This window comes from Oncorhynchus gorbuscha, unplaced genomic scaffold (genome assembly GCF_021184085.1).
Source record: "Oncorhynchus gorbuscha isolate QuinsamMale2020 ecotype Even-year unplaced genomic scaffold, OgorEven_v1.0 Un_scaffold_4945, whole genome shotgun sequence".
Lineage (NCBI taxonomy): Eukaryota > Metazoa > Chordata > Actinopteri > Salmoniformes > Salmonidae > Oncorhynchus > Oncorhynchus gorbuscha.
Window position 1 is genome coordinate 10,364 of NW_025748860.1, and position 19,813 is coordinate 30,176.

The 19,813-nt window shown below is 44.4% G+C and overlaps 1 protein-coding gene across 3 annotated transcripts; it reads right to left on the reverse strand.

The window, feature by feature from the left end:
• Positions 1–2,163: 2,163 nt before the first annotated feature.
• On the reverse strand, positions 2,164–12,520 carry LOC124028880 (NLR family CARD domain-containing protein 3-like). Of its 3 annotated transcripts, XM_046340793.1 has the most exons (9): positions 11,941–12,520; positions 9,342–9,426; positions 8,972–9,200; positions 6,801–8,592; positions 6,357–6,530; positions 5,387–5,560; positions 4,912–5,085; positions 3,603–3,649; positions 2,164–3,286 (listed from the first exon to the last, which is right to left on the reverse strand). In XM_046340793.1, exons 1-9 carry the CDS (start codon positions 12,006–12,008, stop codon positions 2,754–2,756), a joined length of 3,276 nt encoding a protein of 1,091 aa, XP_046196749.1. In that variant the 5' UTR covers positions 12,009–12,520; the 3' UTR covers positions 2,164–2,753. The 3 variants fall into 3 exon arrangements, with proteins under 3 accessions (XP_046196749.1, XP_046196750.1, XP_046196751.1); XM_046340794.1 differs by lacking the exon at positions 6,357–6,530 and having other exon boundaries at positions 11,941–12,516; XM_046340795.1 differs by lacking the exon at positions 3,603–3,649 and having other exon boundaries at positions 3,175–3,286; positions 11,941–12,343.
• Positions 12,521–19,813: the final 7,293 nt, after the last annotated feature.

A 19,813-nucleotide genomic window follows, 5' to 3' on the forward strand; every position in this document is an offset into this window, starting at 1 on the left:
TTACATCAGTTTGTTCACAGTGTTCACTGGTCCCTCAGATGGTAATTCAGGAGGTAATTACATCAATATGGTTGAGTTTAGCTCCTACCAGATGGTAACAACAGTGGCGATGATGGTATTGGTCTCACTCGCGTGTCCACAACCATAGAGTATTACAGTTCCCTTAACAGTGTTATTGTACGAGTTTAAATGTTTAAACAGAGGATCCATCTAAAACAGTATAAAACAAGATGATAAACAGAGGATCCATCTAAAACAGTATAAAACAAGATGATAAACAGAGGATCCATCTAAAACAGTATAAAACAAGATGATAAACAGAGGATCCATCTAAAACAGTATAAAACAAGATGATAAACAGAGGATCCATCTAAAACAGTATAAAACAAGATGATAAACAGAGGATCCATCTAAAACAGTATAAAACAAGATGATAAACAGAGGATCCATCTAAAACAGTATAAAACAAGATGATAAACAGAGGATCCATCTAAAACAGTATAAAACAAGATGATAAACAGAGGATCCATCTAAAACAGTATAAAACAAGATGATAAACAGAGGATCCATCTAAAACAGTATAAAACAAGATGATAAACAGAGGATCCATCTAAAACAGTATAAAACAAGATGATAAACAGAGGATCCATCTAAAACAGTATAAAACAAGATGATAAACAGAGGATCCATCTAAAACAGTATAAAACAAGATGATAAACAGAGGATCCATCTAAAACAGTATAAAACAAGATGATAAACAGAGGATCCATCTAAAACAGTATAAAACAAGATGATAAACAGAGGATCCATCTAAAACAGTATAAAACAAGTGCAGTATGTTCTGAGAATGTTACTTTAACGTCAACTCATAACGTCACACTATAACTTCATGGGAGTCTTGTGGAAAGACTGCATGTTGTTTTGGGGGGATTGAGTGACGTCTTCATCAACATTTGCAGAATATTCCTGTAATATTTTCACCTCTTGTCAGACGCCATCAGTCTAGTCGGCTGCAGACATTCATAAGGAGTTCTAGTAGTTTATTTGCCATTTGCAGGTTTTAAAAGTAATACATACATTGTAATTCCTTGTTGAAGCTCTCTCACATATAGGACAGTACATACCAGTGGAGGCTGGTGAGGGGAGGACGGCTCATAAAAATGTCTGGAACAGAGTGGATGAAATGGAACACATGGAAACCACGTGTTTGATACCATTCCACTTATTCCCCTCCAGCCATTACAAGCCTGTTCTCCCAAATTAAGGTCCCACCAACCTCCTGTGGTACAAACACAAACAGTAAAATATATAATATAAAATGCAAAGTGGTAAAAGATCAGAAAAGGAACCAAAAGGTTCAGTCATGTTCTAATAGTCTGATGGAAACAGTTTAGGTTGATGATTTAACAGGCAGATAGAACTGGGATAGAAGCTGTTCTAGAACCTGTGATTACAAAGTTATAATTCCCAATATAAACTTTCAGATATTTTCATATCTGATCAATAGTCTTCGAATTAATGAATTATTTACTTTACCTCACGTTAGTCTCATTCCAAACGTCGTAAATTGTTGGTTATCTTAAACTCACTATGAGTCATCCATACATCAATTGACTATGAATCATCAATTGTCTTAAATCATTTGTTTATTAATAACTAAGTAATTCACAGAAATGCATAAACAAACAGTAAATATGGTTCCATGAAATGAGAATGTGCTTGCGACTCTGGGACATTTCTAAATGTCGTCATTTTCGTGATGCAAAAATGAATTGAAGTCATTGCAAATGTACGAGGCTGTTTCTCGGTCCGAGAACCTTCTAGAGCCACGTAACTCACCACGCACTATCGAGCTGAGGAGGACCTTAGGAACGTACCTGAGGTCGAATTGTGCTTCTCACCCTAACGGTTCTCTCACTGTCACCAAAAATCAAATGACGTTATGGGGCAGGTTTCATTTTGGGCCTACTATTCTAATGGTCGCTGCGCTTAGACCGAGCGAGCTACGGTCAAGCGGGATATCTCGTTGAACTCTACACGGCCAAGAGATTATGGTAATGCCATTGCCTGCTCTCTGTGTCTTTAAGCACCGCACTTTTTCACTCCATCCTTGCTGTGTGTGTGTGTGAGAGCTTTTCTTTGACATCTGTTGGGAGAAATGACTGATTTACAGTTCAGGAGGGTTACCTAGTCACACATATGAAGTTTTAAAAATGTGACTTTTTTAACAGACAGTGTGACCCAATTAAAGGCACTTCCGTTTGGCACAGGAAGCTATAAGTCAACACATGTTTTGATTGAGATAGCCACTTACATAATCCTGAGTTTTAAGTCTTTAAATTAAGAATTGACTGATCTACACACGTTTGAATACCCCAAGTTGTGACAAACGGACCAGTTCGTAGCTGGATTCTTCACCGATCTTCTATACTTTCTCCGGAACATGAAATTTGTTCGTACCTCAAGTTCTGTGAGGTGGAAGGATTTACTTTGTCTCCATGAAAAACCTATAACTGTGTGTACATGAGGTCTTCTCAGGAATTTACGACCTCTGACCACAGCAGCCTAGTTGAAGGAGGCAAGGGGAGGCAGAGAGGGGTATGGGGTTGCTATACTCAAAGAGGCCAACATCATGACAATGTCTATGCGTCGAGTGTGTGTGTCAGTGTCTGCTACCAGTGTGTGTGTGTGTGTGTGTGTGTGTGTGTGTGTGTGTGTGTGTGTCTGAGTCTGTGTGTGTGTGTATGTGTGTATCACTGACAAAGAGACACTGAGTCGCCATCCCACCACACCCAAAACCCTGGATAGAGGGGCTCAGTGAATGTGGAGGTGAATGTGATCAGGTGGGTCAGTGTGTCAGAGGAGGCTCTATAGAAGGACAGTGTGCCGGCTGGCCAGTCCAGATACACTCCTACTCTGTGGGAGCTGGCGGGGTGGACGTCTATGGGAGTGAGATTATTATTGTGACTGGCAATGTAACTGTTGTCATAGCAGATCAGACTCCAGGACTTGTCATTGTGCCCAATCACACAGTCTTTAGCCCCTCCTCTCCTGTTTATTCCTTTATATGTCACTCCTATACCAGCCTCTTCCCCACTCCACTCTACCTCCCAGTAACAGCGGCCAGTCAGACCCTCTCTACACAGCACCTGTCTACAGACCTCAAATCTCTCTGGGTGATCAGGATACGGCAGCTTCTCTCTCCTCCATGTCACCTTTCTGTTCTCCTCAGACAGAGAGAGGAGTCTGTTTACTGTGTTTGGGTCCAGTGTGAGATCACAGACATCTGATGGATGAAACCAGACACAATATTAGAAATCATCATCATTCACATTAGAATGTTAACTCACGTTTCACTAATTAATTTAATGTAGATGTTTCAAGTTATCAAAAGGAGAAGTTACGGTAACTTGAGACTTGTTGAATGATCATATGTTATACTGTATGGTAATATAAAACACACTTATTTACATTGATTACACACACACACTACAACTGATATTTAATATGACCTAGTAAGTAATAATGGTGGTCTTTGACTTTGACTTAACTTGAATTAAGACTTATTCTTAGTCATATTCTTCACAGCAGTCAACACTCACATTTTCTAAGTCCAGGTTTCATTCTGTTCTCTCCACCATGTCCCACACTGTAGCGGTAAGCAGAAGAACAGACAGTCATTGAGGGATACACCTGACCACAACACACACACACACACACAGTGTGTGTCCAGTGTGTATGTGTATGTGTGTGTCCAGCATGTTTGTGTGTGTGTCCAGTGTGTGTGTGTCTCCGCTGAGTCTATGTGTCTCCAGCGTGTGTCCTGTATGTGTGTGTATCCAGTGTGTGTTTGTGTGTGTGTGTGTGTGTGTGTGTACTGTGTGTGTGTGTGTGTGTGTGTGTGTGTGTGTGTGTGTGTGTGTGTGTGTGTGTGTGTGTGTGTGTGTGTGTGTGTGTGTTGTGGTAGCAGAATCAGAATTCTTTAGGTAACATTGATAAATAAGATGTTTTATCAATATTCATAAGTTTGCTTATGTGGATAAAGTTACTTGGGCCCCAGAGAGGTGAGGCTCGTCTTCATATGTAAAGGTTCCTTTTAAACCATGTGAAGGGATGATTGAGGGGGAACCAATTACCTCTTGGCTCCACAATGTCTGTATGCCAGTAACTCCCTACTTTTCCCATTGGGGAGAGGAGGATGGCAGTGACTGGAATTGACAATTGATATATGCCATTGGATGAGGTAATGTTTTGGTTCTAAGTGGTACCAAGAATGAGATAGGAGCTTCGGTTTAGGAGACTAAACTGAAGAATAATTTATAGCTAATGCTGTCTGGCTACAGGATACTCCTTTTTTTTCAACTAAAAGGTTATTTGTGTAATGTTCCAAAGATCTGTTATTTGTCGTGAGTTTTGATGGGTGTGTCTTGGATATAAATGATACTAAGCACTGTTTTGTAAGCACTCTCAGATAATTCATTAATGGACGCTGAATTGATCTGAGAGTCACAGGGCTATGGTGAAGCTCGTATAATTAAAGATGGGACTTTATGATAACACTTGTGTGTGGTTTGCTCTCCCATGATTTGGTAATACAGGAGAGACACAGACACTGGAGACACACACACACACTGGAGACACACACACACACACACACACACACACACACACACACACACACACACACACACACACACACACACACACACACACACACACACACACACACACACACACACACACACACACACACACACACACACACACACACACACACACACACACACACACACACACACACACACACTGGAGACACACACACAGAGCAAGTGGTGGTCAGAATGTTTGTCTTAACTAGCCTGATAAGTCCAACATGTCTGATATGAACATTGACATAAACCCTCTACATACTTGAGTTTCTCCAGTCTGCAGTGTGGATCCTCCAGTCCAGCAGAGAGCAGTCTGACTCCTGAGTCTCCTGGGTGATTGTAGCTCAGGTCCAGCTCTCTCAGGTGTGAGGGGTTTGACCTCAGAGCTGAGACCAGAGAAGCACAGCCTTCCTCTGTGACTAGACAGCCTGACAGCCTGCAAAGAGTCAAATCATATTAAAATCACACTGATATTCTTTGGTGGTGAAAATAGTCGCAGGATATGTTTTCAAAATGTTTAGATACATCAGTGTCCATTCAAATAAAAGGTGACATTCTGTAATGTCGCCTAATATGAAATATTATATCTCAAATCCAAAATGCTGGAGCATAGCACCAAATGTAAAACTGTAAACTTCACTGTCCAAACACATATGGTGTGGACTATGTGTGCCTGGAAAACACAGGTAGATCTGGTGAACAGTTATCACTTGTTGACCAACTACAGGAATACTGACCTCAGAGTCTCCAGTTTACAGTGGGGATTCCCCAGTACAGCAGAGAGCAGCTTCACTCCTGAATCCTTCAGGTCATTGTTACTCAGATCCAGCTCTCCCAGGTGTGAGGGGTTTGACCTCAGAGCTGAGACCAGAGAAGCACAGCCTTCCTCTGTGACTAGACAGCCTGACAGCCTGCAAAGATTCAAATCATTTTAAAATCAGACTACAACAAAACATGCTAACCTCTCACCATTACCAATAACAGAGACTACAACAAAACATACTAACCTCTCACCATTACCAATAACAGAGACTACAACAAAACATGCTAATCTCTCACCATTACCAATAACAGAGGCTACAACAAAACATGCTAACCTCTCACCATTACCAATAACAGAGGCTACAACAAAACATGCTAACCTCTCACCATTACCAATAACAGAGACTACAACAAAACATGCTAACATCTCACCATTACCAGTAACAGAGGCTACAACAAAACATGCTAACCTCTCACCATTACCAATAACAGAGGCTACAACACAACATGCTAACCTCTCACCATTACCAATAACAGAGGGGGTCTGATCTTTGTGCCTCTGTAACTTTCTCATTTATCATCATTCACGATTCATTCATGATTATTCATCATCATAGTAGCATCCACATGAATGTAGAAGTGTTCAGAAACATATTCTATTCTTACTGATAATACATGTGAAGTGACTCCAAACTGACAGGACATTATTCACCATTCAGTTTCTAATCGGAAAAACATCCAAAACACAACCAAGACAAACTGCAAATGCATTCAACAAGTTAGTAGAATCACAAGATTAATGTAATCACTGCAGGCTTGGAATATGGGACCAAATACTAAACGTATGACTACTTTACAATATAAGTGAATGTGTCTGAATAATTACGACTTTTTCAAATGGGAGAACTACGTACATAAAGTGCTTTCATATCTGATAATACTGACCTCAGAGTCTCCAGTTTACAGTGGGGATTCCCCAGTCCAGCAGAGAGCAGCTTCACTCCTGAATCCTTCAAGTCATTGTTACTCAGATCCAGCTCTCTCAGGTGTGAGGGGTTTGACTCCAGAGCTGAGACCAGAGAAGCACAGCCTTCCTCTGTGACTTCACAGTCTGACAGCCTGCAAAGAGATCATCATGACTTCAAACACATTGCTAATTTAACACCAGTAGTGTAGAAGGACAATGGCAGATGCATTTGGTTTATTCTCCAAAACAACATATAGATTAATTTTCCATCTCCTATAATTGTATGGTCATATTGTTATACTAATGTGAACATCAATGCATTTAGTCTTAATATAATAGTATATACATATTATAATACATATTTTTCTCTAATCTGAATATTTCCTGATGATTAGTTCTTAAATGTCATTTTATTTACTCACAGAACAGCTCTGGAGGCTTTGACCACTGGCAGCAGCCTCAGAAGACCTTCCTCTGATCTGGAGTATTTCTTCAGGTCAAACACATCCAGCTCCTTTTCTGAAGTCAGCAACACAAAGACCAGAGCTGACCACTGTGCAGGTGACAGGTTGGGTTTTGAGAGACTTCCTGATCTCAGGTAGCTTTGGATCTCCTCCACTAGAGAATGGTCATTCAGTTCATTCAGACAGTGGAACAGATTGATGCACCTCTCTGGAGAGGGATTCTCCCTGATCTTCTCCTTGATGTACTTGACTGTTTTTTCATGGCTCTGTGAGCTGCTTCTTGTCTTTGTCAGTAGACCTCGTAAGTGCTTCTGATTGGACTCCAGTGAGAGGCCCAGAAGGAAGCGGAGGAAAAGGTCCAGGTTTCCCGTCTCACTTTGTAAGGCTTTATCCACAGCACTCTTGTAGACAGTAACTTTACGCTTGTCTCTGAACAGAGCAGAAAGGTTCCTGGACATTGATTGCGGTTCGGCCATTAGATTCTCATTGTTGTTGATGAATGAGAGGAACACATATACAGCAGCCAGAAACTCCTGAATGCTCAGATGAACAAAGCAGTACACCTTGTCCTGGTACAGCCCACATTCCTCTTTAAAGAGCTGTGTGCACAATCCTGAGTACACTGAGGCTTCATTGACATCAATGCCAGCCTCTTTCAGGTCTTCTTCATAGAAAATCAGATTGCCCTTCACAAGCTGTTGAAAAGCCAGTTTTCCCAGTGACAGAATGCTCTGTTTATTCCAGTGTGGAACTGTTTCTTCTTTCCCAAGATACTTTTCATTCTTCTGTTTGGTGTGAAACACCACAAGGTGTGTGTACATCTCAGTCAGAGTCTTGGGCATCTCTTCTCTCTTATGTTTCAACATGTGTTCAAGGACTATTGCAGAAATCCAACAGAAGACTGGAATGTGGCACATGATGTGGAGGCTCCTTGATGTCTTTATGTTTGAGATGATTCTGCTGGCCAGGTCCTCATCACTGAATCTCTTCCTGAAGTACTCCTCCTTCTGTGGGTCATTGAACCCTCGTACCTCTGTTACCTGGTCAACACACCCTGAAGGGATCTTATTGGCTGCTGCAGGTCGGGTAGTTATCCAGAGGAGAGCAGAGGGAAGCAGATTTCCCTTGATGAGATTTGTCAGCAGAACATCCACTGAGGTTGACTCTGTGACGTCACAACAGATCTTGTTCTTCTGGAAGTCTAGGGGCAGTCGGCACTCATCCAGACCATCAAAGATGAACAGAACTTTGTACTTGTTGTAGTTGGAGATTCTTGATTCTTTGGTTTCCATTGAGAAGTGATTGAGAAGTTCAATGAAAGTGCGTTTGTCCTCTTTCATCAAATTCAGCTCCCGAAAAGGGAATGAAAATATAAATTGGACATCCTGATTTGCTTTTCCTTCAGCCCAGTCCAGAATGAACTTCTGCACAGAGACTGTTTTTCCAATGCCAGCGACTCCCTTTGTCAGCACAGTTCTGATAGGTTTGTCTTGTCCAGTTAAGGGTTTGACGATGTCGTTACATTTGATTGCAGTCTCTGGTCTTGCTTGTTTCCTGGTTGTTGTCTCAATCTGTCTCAGCTCATGTTCATTATTGACCTCTCCTGTTCCACCCTCTGTGATGTAGAGCTCTGTGTAGATCTTATTGAGAAGTGTTGGGTTTCCTTGTTTAGCGATCCCCTCAAATACACATTGACACTTCTTCTTTAGATTAGATTTGAGTTCACGTTGGCACATCACAGCAATCTCATCTGAATGAAGAAATACCACAGAGGATATTAATATTATGTATGTTTTAATGTCTACAGTATTGTAGGACTGTTATAAAGTTTTACATTATAATAATGTATTATCTTAACTGACTGTATAAATGTGTAAATGTTTTCATAATGCATTACAGACTGGTGTGACTGATTATATTATTATTGGTATTATTGATGGTATTATTAATGTTCTCTCTCTCTAAATGAATCACCACAACACATCCCTGCTGCTACTTGATGAGGTCACTAGGTGTTGTGTTAAGGCTGCTACAATATCATTGAGTTACACAGCTACTTTAGCTGTACTTTAGCTACAGCTTTTTAAATGTTATAAAACAGCATTCAACATGAGACAGACAGATCTTACATTTCTCCAGTGTGTCAGCAAGCTCCTTCTGGTTCATTTTCCTCAGGATGTGCAGTGTGATCTTCAGAGCCCCCTCTCTGGCACTGCTCTCCTGCTTCTCATCTTCAGCGTCCACCACTTCCTTATCCTGCTTCTGACTCTCAAAGCCTTCTGTGAGTTCTGGACTAAGAATCCTCTTGAACATCTTCAGCTCGTTCGTCACGAATGTCATAGTATTCTCTTCAAGCAACTGAAATAAATAAAGTAAATAAGTATTAAGTAAATATGTTAAAGAGAATATATTATTTCTCATTAATACATTAATGAATGATGGACAGACCAACTTTACTTGAGGTAAACAAAAACAAATGTACATAACAGGACCACATACACTGAATATGGAGTCCAGGTCTGTTTGATGACTCTGGGAAGACTGACCACTGAGAATCTCTGACTCTGATCTCTTTTGTTGATTTCTGTGGACAAAACATGAGACACACACATAGGGAAGGAATGTTGTGTTTGTTTAATTCTGTTTTAGGACTTTGAAAATGGACAAAAGGAGCCTATGGATTAAGAAAACAACAACAAAAATGGGGAAAATCATATCAAATCAAATTTTATTTGTCACGTAAACATTTGTAAACATAAGTGACATATTTTAAAGTGGCTAATGATACATGTATGACAGAAAGATGGCAAGATGCAGTAGATGATATTGAGTACAGTATATACATATACATATGAGATGAGGAAACATTATTTACATTTACATTTAAGTCATTTAGCAGACGCTCTTATCCAGAGCGACTTACAAATTGGTGCATTCACCTTATGACATCCAGTGGAACAGTCACTTTACAATAGTGCATCTAAATCTTAAAGGGGGGGTGAGAGGGATTACTTATCCTATCCTAGGTATTCCTTAAAGAGGTGGGGTTTCAGGTGTCTCCGGAAGGTGGTGATTGACTCCGCTGTCCTGGCGTCGTGGCATTGTTTAAAGTGGCTAGTGATACATTTTTTACGTCAATTTCCATCAATTCCCATTATTAAAGTGGCTGGAGTTGAGTCAGTATGTTGGCAGCAGCCACTCAATGTTAGTGGTGGCTGTTTAACAGTATAATGGCCTTAAGATATAAGCTGTTTTTCAGTCTCTCGGTCCCTGCATTGATGCACCTGTACTGACCTCGCCTTCTGGATGATAGCGGGGTGAACAGGCAGTGGCTCGGGTGGTTGTTGTCCTTGATGATCTTCATGGCCTTCCTGTAACATCGGGTGGTGTAGGTGTCCTGGAGGGCAGGTAGATTGCCCCGGTGATGCGTTGTGCAGACCTCACTACCCTTTGGAGAGCCTTACGGTTGTGGGCGGAGCAGTTGCCGTATCAGGCGGTGATACAGCCCGACAGGATGCTCTCGATTGTGCATCTGTAGAAGTTTGTGAGTGCTTTTGGTGACAAGCCGAATTTCTTCAGCCTCCTGAGGTTGAAGAGGAGCTGCTGCGCCTTCTTCACAATGCTGTCTGTGTGGGTGGACCAATTCAGTTGGTCTGTGATGTGTACGCCGAGGACCTTAAAACTTACTTCCCTCTCTACCACTGTCCACTGTCCCTCTGCTGATTCCTGAAGTCCATAATCATCTCCTTTGTTTTGTTAACGTTGAGTGTGAGGTTATTTTCCTGACACCACACTCAGAGGGCCCTCACCTCCTCCCTGTAGGCCGTCTCGTCGTTGTTAGTAATCAAGCCTACCACTGTAGTGTCGTCTGCACACTTGATGATTGAGTTGGAGGCGTGCATGGCCACGTATTCGTGAATTTTGGATGCAATGCGGAACATATCCCAGTCCACGTGATGGAAGCAGTCTTGGAGTGTGGAATCAGATTGGTCGGACCAGCGTTGAACAGATCTCAGCGCGGGAACTTCTTGTTTTATTCTCTGTCTGTAGGCAGGGATCAGCAAAATGGAGTCGCGGTCAGCTTTTCCGAAAGGAGGGTGGGAGATGGCCATATATGCGTCGGTCTCGGAAGTTAGAATAACAATGTTCCAGGGTTTTATCAGCCCTGGTTGTGCAATCGATATGCTGATAGAATTTAGGGAGTCTTGTTTTCAGATTAGCCTTGTTAAATCCCCAGCTACAATGAATGCAGCCTCAGGATATGTGGTTTCCAGTTTGCAAAGAGTCAAATAAAGTTTGTTCAGGGCCATCGATGTGTCTGCTTGGGGGGGAATATATATGGCTGTGAATATAATCGAAGAGAATTCTCTTGGTAGATAATGCGGTCGACATTTGATTGTGAGGAATTCTAAGTCAGGTGAACAGAAGGACTTGAGTTCCTGTATGTTGTTGTGATCACACCACGTCTCGTTAACCATTAGGCATACGCCCCCACCCCTCTTCTTACCAGAAATATGTTTGTTTCTGTCAGCGCGATGCGTGGAGAAACCAGCTGGCTGCACGACTCTGATAGTGTCTCTCTAGTGAGCCATGTTTCCGTGAAGCAAAGAACGTTACAGTTTCTGATGTCCCTCTGGAAAGCTACCCTTGCTCGGATTTCATCAACCTTGTTGTCAAGAGACTGGACATTGGAGAGAAGTATGCTAGGGAGTGGTGCACGATGTGCCCGTCTCCGGAGTCTGACCAGAAGACCGCTTCGTTTTCCCCTTTTACGACGACGTTGTTTAGGGTCGCCGGCTGGGATCTGATCCATTGTCCTGGGTGGAAGGCAGAACACAGGATCCGCTTCGGGAAAGTCATATTCCTGGTCATAATGATTGTGAGTTGACGTTGCTCTTATAGTCAGTAGTTCATCCTGACTGTATGTAATGAAACCTAAGATTATCTGGGGTACCAATGTAAGAAATAACATTTAAAAAACGAAATACTGCATAGTTTCCTAGGAACGTGAAGCGAAGCGAGGCGGCCATCTCTGTCAGCCCCGGAAGAGAGACAGTGTTGTTTAACTCACCTATCATGACCCATTAGTTCTTCTTACCTTGGTTCAGTAGAAAAGTCTCCCTCTCTAAACTGTAAAGGTTGACTCATAGACCAGTCACTCTTCATGGACACACAGCTGGGAACAGGGGAGGCTGGTCTCTCCTGCTTGATTGGGCTTCAACAAAACAGAGACAAACATTACATCTCTCATCTACTCTGATGTTAGATGGGGAAACAAGAGTTTCATTCCAAAACGATATATATCAATTATCAGAATTGTTCGTAAAATTATGAACGAGATTGGTGTGTTTTTTCACTATCTCGTCATGGCATGGGGTTGTTCAATGTTACTAAATCTATCACTTGATGGTTTAATTTCAGAGAGACAAATAGTAATATTTTTTTTGCAAAATGCTATATTTCTGGATCACTCTCAAATGAGACCAACCGGCTCGATCCAGTCAGCAAAAAATATATATGTAGCAAAACTAAATGTTTTTAGGTTTTGGTTTATGTCAGTTTAATTGTGTTATGCTATAAATGGTTATTTTATAGTTGTAAGTGGTAAATTCAACTAGAAAATGTTATATTTGAGTAATTACTGCTTTAGTAAAGAATTAGACATTATTCATGTGTGTGGGTTGGAGCGAGCGGTCGCATCGACACATCGCTCCACAGGTAGTATAACTTTTTCATTACATTTCATTACATTTCATTATAGCACAACGGTTTGATTTGTCTAAATCTTAGAAATTTCTTCTTAGCTAGCTACATAGCCGTCTTTGTATCAAAGATATTTTCAAAGATATTTCGTATTTCGCCGTCCTAACGTAGTCTTCACTAGCCAGCTAGCTAATGTCCACTGATTAGCTGCACTGGAGAAACTATTGCACTCAACTGAACGACTTGAGTAGTGTAGTGTTAGCTAGCTACATAGCTGTCTTTGCTGTCTTCGTATCCAAGATAATTGTGTAGTTTAGAGTGTGTAGTCTTAGAGTGATTATCTTAATTTACCGAGGTTAGCTAGCCAGCTATTTGTCGTCCTTAACGTAGGAGACTCTGCTAGCTAGCCAACAGCTAGCCGACAGCTAGCCAACAGCTAGCCAACGTCTTCTGAATAGACTCAACAACCCGGTCGCATTCACAGGTAGTATCACATTTTCATTTTATTTCATTACAGTATAACGGCTTGATTTGTTTGATCGTAGCTAGCTACATAGCTAGCTACATAGCCGTCTTTGTAAACAACACTACTAGCTAGCCAGCTAGCCCCCGAATAGCAGCACTGTCGAAACTATTACACTCAACAGAACGACTTGATTAGTGTAGTGTCAACAACGCACCCACTGCCAGCTAGCCTACTTCAGCAGTACTGTATCAGTTTAATCATTTTAGTCAATAAGATTCTTGCTACGTAAGCTTAACTTTCTGAACATTCGAGACGTGTAGTCCACTTGTCATTCCAATCTCCTTTGCATTAGCGTAGCCTCTTCTGTAGCCTGTCAACTATGTGTCTGTCTATCCCTGTTCTCTCCTCTCTGCACAGACCATACAAACGCCCCACACCGCGTGGCCGCGGCCACCCTAATCTGGTGGTCCCAGCGCGCACGACCCACGTGGAGTTCCAGGTCTCCGGTAGCCTCTGGAACTGCCGATCTGCGGCCAACAAGGCAGAGTTCATCTCAGCCTATGCCTCCCTCCAGTCCCTCGACTTCTTGGCACTGACGGAAACATGGATCACCACAGACAACACTGCTACTCCTACTGCTCTCTCTTCGTCCGCCCACGTGTTCTCGCACACCCCGAGAGCTTCTGGTCAGCGTGGTGGTGGCACCGGGATCCTCATCTCTCCCAAGTGTTCATTCTCTCTTTCTCCCCTTACCCATCTGTCTATCGCCTCCTTTGAATTCCATGCTGTCACAGTTACCAGCCCTTTCAAGCTTAACATCCTTATCATTTATCGCCCTCCAGGTTCCCTCGGAGAGTTCATCAATGAGCTTGATGCCTTGATAAGCTCCTTTCCTGAGGACGGCTCACCTCTCACAGTTCTTGGCGACTTTAACCTCCCCACGTCTACCTTTGACTCATTCCTCTCTGCCTCCTTCTTTCCACTCCTCTCCTCTTTTGACCTCACCCTCTCACCTTCCCCCCTACTCACAAGGCAGGCAATACGCTCGACCTCATCTTTACTAGATGCTGTACTTCCACTAACCTCACTGCAACTCCTCTCCAAGTCTCCGACCACTACCTTGTATCCTTTTCCCTCTCGCTCTCATCCAACACCTCCCACACTGCCCCTACTCGGATGGTATCGCGCCGTCCCAACCTTCGCTCTCTCTCCCCCGCTACTCTCTCCTCTTCCATCCTATCATCTCTTCCCTCTGCTCAAACCTTCTCCAACCTATCTCCTGATTCTGCCTCCTCAACCCTCCTCTCCTCCCTCTCTGCATCCTTTGACTCTCTATGTCCCCTATCCTCCAGGCCGGCTCGGTCCTCCCCTCCCGCTCCGTGGCTCGATGACTCACTGCGAGCTCACAGAACAGGGCTCCGGGCAGCCGAGCGGAAATGGAGGAAAACTCGCCTCCCTGCGGACCTGGCATCCTTTCACTCCCTCCTCTCTACATTTTCCTCCTCTGTCTCTGCTGCTAAAGCCACTTTCTACCACTCTAAATTCCAAGCATCTGCCTCTAACCCTAGGAAGCTCTTTGCCACCTTCTCCTCCCTCCTGAATCCTCCTCCCCCTCTCCCTCCTCCTCCCTCTCTGCAGATGACTTCGTCAACCATTTTGAAAAGAAGGTCGACGACATCCGACCCTCATTTGCTAAGTCAAACGACACCGCTGGTTCTGCTCACACTGCCCTACCCTGTGCTCTGACCTCTTTCTCCCCTCTCTCTCCAGATGAAATCTCGCGTCTTGTGACGGCCGGCCGCCCAACAACCTGCCCGCTTGACCCTATCCCCTCCTCTCTTCTCCAGACCATTTCCGGAGACCTTCTCCCTTACCTCACCTCGCTCATCAACTCATCCCTGACCACTGGCTACGTCCCTTCCGTCTTCAAGAGAGCGAGAGTTGCACCCCTTCTGAAAAAACCTACACTCGATCCCTCCGATGTCAACAATTACAGACCAGTATCCCTTCTTTCTTTTCTCTCCAAAACTCTTGAACGTGCCGTCCTTGGCCAGCTCTCCCGCTATCTCTCTCTGAATGACCTTCTTGATCCAAATCAGTCAGGTTTCAAGACTAGTCATTCAACTGAGACTGCTCTCCTCTGCTAAAGCTAACTCTCTCTCCTCTGCTCTCATCCTTCTAGATCTATCGGCTGCCTTCGATACTGTGAACCATCAGATCCTCCTCTCCACCCTCTCCGAGTTGGGCATCTCCGGCGCGGCCCACGCTTGGATTGCGTCCTACCTGACAGGTCGCTCCTACCAGGTGGCGTGGCGAGAATCTGTCTCCTCACCACGCGCTCTCACCACTGGTGTCCCCCAGGGCTCTGTTCTAGGCCCTCTCCTCTTCTCGCTATACACCAAGTCACTTGGCTCTGTCATAACCTCACATGGTCTCTCCTATCATTGCTATGCAGACGACACACAACTAATCTTCTCCTTTCCCCCTTCTGATGACCAGGTGGCGAATCGCATCTCTGCATGTCTGGCAGACATATCAGTGTGGATGACGGATCACCACCTCAAGCTGAACCTCGGCAAGACGGAGCTGCTCTTCCTCCCGGGGAAGGACTGCCCGTTCCATGATCTCGCCATCACGGTTGACAACTCCATTGTGTCCTCCTTCCAGAGCGCGAAGAACCTTGGCGTGATCCTGGAAAACACCCTGTCGTTCTCAACCAACATCAAGGCAATGGCCCGTTCCTGTAGGTTCATGCTCTACAACATCCGCAGAGTACGACCCTGCCTCACACAGGAAGCGGCGCAGGTCCTAATCCAGGCACTTGTCATCTCCCGTCTGGATTACTGCAACTCGCTGTTGGCTGGGCTCCCTGCCTGTGCCATTAAACCCCTTCAACTCATCCAGAACGCCGCAGCCCGTCTGGTGTTCAACCTTCCCAAGTTCTCTCACGTCACCCCGCTCCTCCGTTCTCTCCACTGGCTTCCAGTTGAAGCTCGCATCCGCTACAAGACCATGGTGCTTGCCTACGGAGCTGTGAGGGGAACGGCACCTCAGTACCTCCAGGCTCTGATCAGGCCCTACACCCAAACAAGGGCACTGCGTTCATCCACCTCTGGCCTGCTCGCCTCCCTACCACTGAGGAAGTACAGCTCCCGCTCAGCCCAGTCAAAACTGTTCGCTGCTCTAGCCCCCCAATGGTGGAACAAACTCCCTCTCGACGCCAGGACAGCGGAGTCAATCACCACCTTCCGGAGACACCTGAAACCCCACCTCTTTAAGGAATACCTAGGATAGGATAAGTAATCCCTCTCACCCCCCCCCTTTAAGATTTATATGCACTATTGTAAAGTGACTGTTCCACTCGATGTCATAAGGTGAATGCACCAATTTGTAAGTCGCTCTGGATAAGAGCGTCTTCTAAATGACTTAAATGTAATGTAATGTAAATTCATCCCGGGTACTCATGACTGCAGCGTCTGATAAATGGCATATATTATATATTATATTATAAATTCAGTACTCCTGCAGTTGCTTCATAATTCCAATAGATGGAAGCATAAGACCACAATTGAAATTTCAGAAGATTAGTTGAGTTTTTTCCGTGGAAACACCAACACTCCCCCTACTTTAGTAGAGAAAAACTTATTTTCCCAGAACATTCTTTGTCAAATTCATCAACCAGCATCGACCCACTCTGGCTTCTCACACAAGTAGCCAACTCAGCTCCGGCAAAAAAGCCGTCACTCTGCCTTCTTGCACAAACGAAGGGCATGTTGACCTAAATTTGCTGACCGCTAGGATTGCATGATGTAACTTATATATTGAAAGACGCAATATTGTCTTTTCTATTTCAAGTCTGTTTATTCCCAATATGAGGTATTAAGAGGTTGATAATGAATGTATACTCAGGTTGAGGTTCTGACTAGTGATAATTTACCCAGGGTTCAATACCTGCTATAGTCACTATTTTATTTGCTCTCCCTAAAGCAACACAGGCCTAATACGAGATGTATAGCTAACTAAAGTAATGAGTGACCATTTTAGAAAATCATGGGACATATAGTCTGTGGTTGCATGCTGTTTCATGTCAATCAAATTGCTGCCTGTATACTGTAACGGTGTAACGGCGTTCGTTCATCGAAAGAGTCGGACCGAAATGCAGCGTGGTGGTTACTCATGTCTTTAATGAAAACAAATGATGATACATGAAATAACTTAATTAATACAAAAACAACAAACGGAACGTGAAACCTAATTACAGCCTATCTGGTGAATACGGTTCCCTATCAGAGACAACAAGAATCACCTGACTCTGATTGAGAACCGCCTCAGGCAGCCAAGCCTAACTAGACACACCCCTAATCAACCACAATCCCAATGCCTACAAAAAAAACAATATGACAACACAATAAACCCATGTCACACCCTGGCCTGAACAAATATATAAAGAAAACACAAAATACAATGACCAAGGTGTGACAGAACCCCCCCCTAAGGTGCGGACTCCCGGACGCACCTCACAACCATAGGGAGGGTCCGGGTGGGCGTCTGTCCATGGTGGCGGTTCCGGCTCGGGACGTGGACCCGACTACATTAATGTCATAGTTCCTCCCCTTCGTGTCCTGGGATAATCCACCCTCGCCGCCGACCATGGCCTAATAGTCCTCACCCAGAACCCCACTGAACTGAGGGGCAGCTCGGGACTGAGGGGCAGCTCGGGACTGAGGGGCAGCTCGGGACTGAGGGGCAGCTCGGGCCTGAGGGGCAGCCCGGGACTGAGGGGAAGCCCGGGACTGAGGGGAAGCCCGGGACCGAGGGGAAGCCCGGGACTGAGAAAGCCCAGTACTGAGAGGAAGCCCAGTACTGAGATGAAGCTCAGGCAGGTAGTAGGCTCCGGTAGATCCTGGCTGGCTGGCGGATCTGGAAGATCCTGGTTGACTGGCAGATCTAGAAGATCATGGCTGACTCGCGGATCTACCTGCTCTATGCAGGCTGGTATGAACCGCACCGGGCTATGCACCCGCACTGGAAACACCGTGCGCTCCATAGCATAACACGGTGCCTGCCCGGTCTCTCTAGCCCCCCGGTAAGCACAGGGAATTTGCGCAGGTCTCCTACCTGGCATAGCCATACTCCCTGTAAGCCCCCCCCCCCAATCCAATACATTTTTGGGGCTGACTCTCAGGCTTCCATAAGCGTCGCCGTGCTGCCTCCTCATACCAGCGCCTCTCCGCTTTAGCTGCCTCCAGTTCTTCCTTGGGGCGGCGATATTCTCCAGGCTGTGCCCATGGTCCTTTTCCGTCCAGAATCTCCTCCCAAGTCCAATTCTCCAAGTAGTGCAGCCTCTTCGCACTGCTCCAGCGAATCCCAGGCGGGTTCCGGCACTCTCTCTGGGTCGACCGCCCACCTGTCTATTTCTTCCCACGTAGTATACTCCATACTTCTGCTGTCCATAACGTCCTCCTTCGCTGCTCCTGCTGTCGCTGCCTGTAACCACGCCACTCGGTCCGTGGGTGGTGGGTGATTCTGTAACGGCGTTCGTTCGTCGAAAGAGAGTCGGACCGAAATGCAGCGTGGTGGTTACTCATGTCTTTAATGAAAACAAATGACGATACATGAAATAACTTAATAAATACAAAAACAACGAACGGAACGTGAAACCTAATTACAGCCTATCTGGTGAACACTACACAGAGACAGGAACAATCACCCACGAGATACACAGTGAAACCCAGGCTACCTAAATATGGTTCCCTATCAGAGACAACAAGAATCACCTGACTCTGATTGAGAACCGCCTCAGGCAGCCAAGCCTAAACTAGACACACCCCTAATCAACCACAATCCCAATGCCTACAAAAAACCCAATATCACAACACAATAAACCCATGTCACACCCTGGCCTGAACAAATATATAACGAAAACACAAAATACAATGACCAACGGATGCTTTGTGGTCTTATGCTGCCGTCTATTGGAAATATTTAGCAATTAAATGCAGGTTGAGAGCTTCAAGTTCCTTGGTGTCCACATCACCAACAAACTAACATGGTCCAAGCACACCAAGACAGTCGTGAAGAGGGCACGACAAAACCTATTCCCCCTCAGGAGACTGAAAAGATTTGGCATGGGTCCTCAGATCCTCAAAAGGTTTTACAGCTGCACCATCGAGAACATCCTGACCGGTTTCATCACTGCCTGGTATGGCAACTGATCGGCCTCCGACCGCAAGGCACAACAGAGGTTAGTACGTACAGCCTAGTACATACCAAGCTTCCTGCCATCCAGGACCTTTATACCAGGCGGTGTCAGAGGAAGGCCCTAAAATTGACTCCAGCCACCCTAGTCATAGACTGTTCTCTCTGCTACTACACGTCAAGCGGTACTGGAGGGCCAAGTCTAGGACCAAGAGGCTTCTAAACAGCTAATAACCCCAAGCCATAAGACTCCTGAACATCTAATCAACTGGCTACCCAGACTATTTGCATTGCCCCCCCCTCTACACTGCTGCTACTCTCTGTTATTATCCATGCATAGTCACTTTAATAACTCTTTACATACCCTAAAACCCTTCATTAATATTCATTATTATACTTTTTATTATCTCTTACTTTTTAGGTATTTTCTTAAAAATGCATTGTTGGTTAATTAAGGGCTTGTAAGCAAGCATTTCACGTTATTCAGCGCATGTGACAAAAACAATTTGATTTCATTTAATTTCATTAATTAATTGACGTATAGACATTGGTGTGGCTGAGAATAGAGTGTTTTTTTGTGCTTAATTCCTTAGATCAGGTCTAA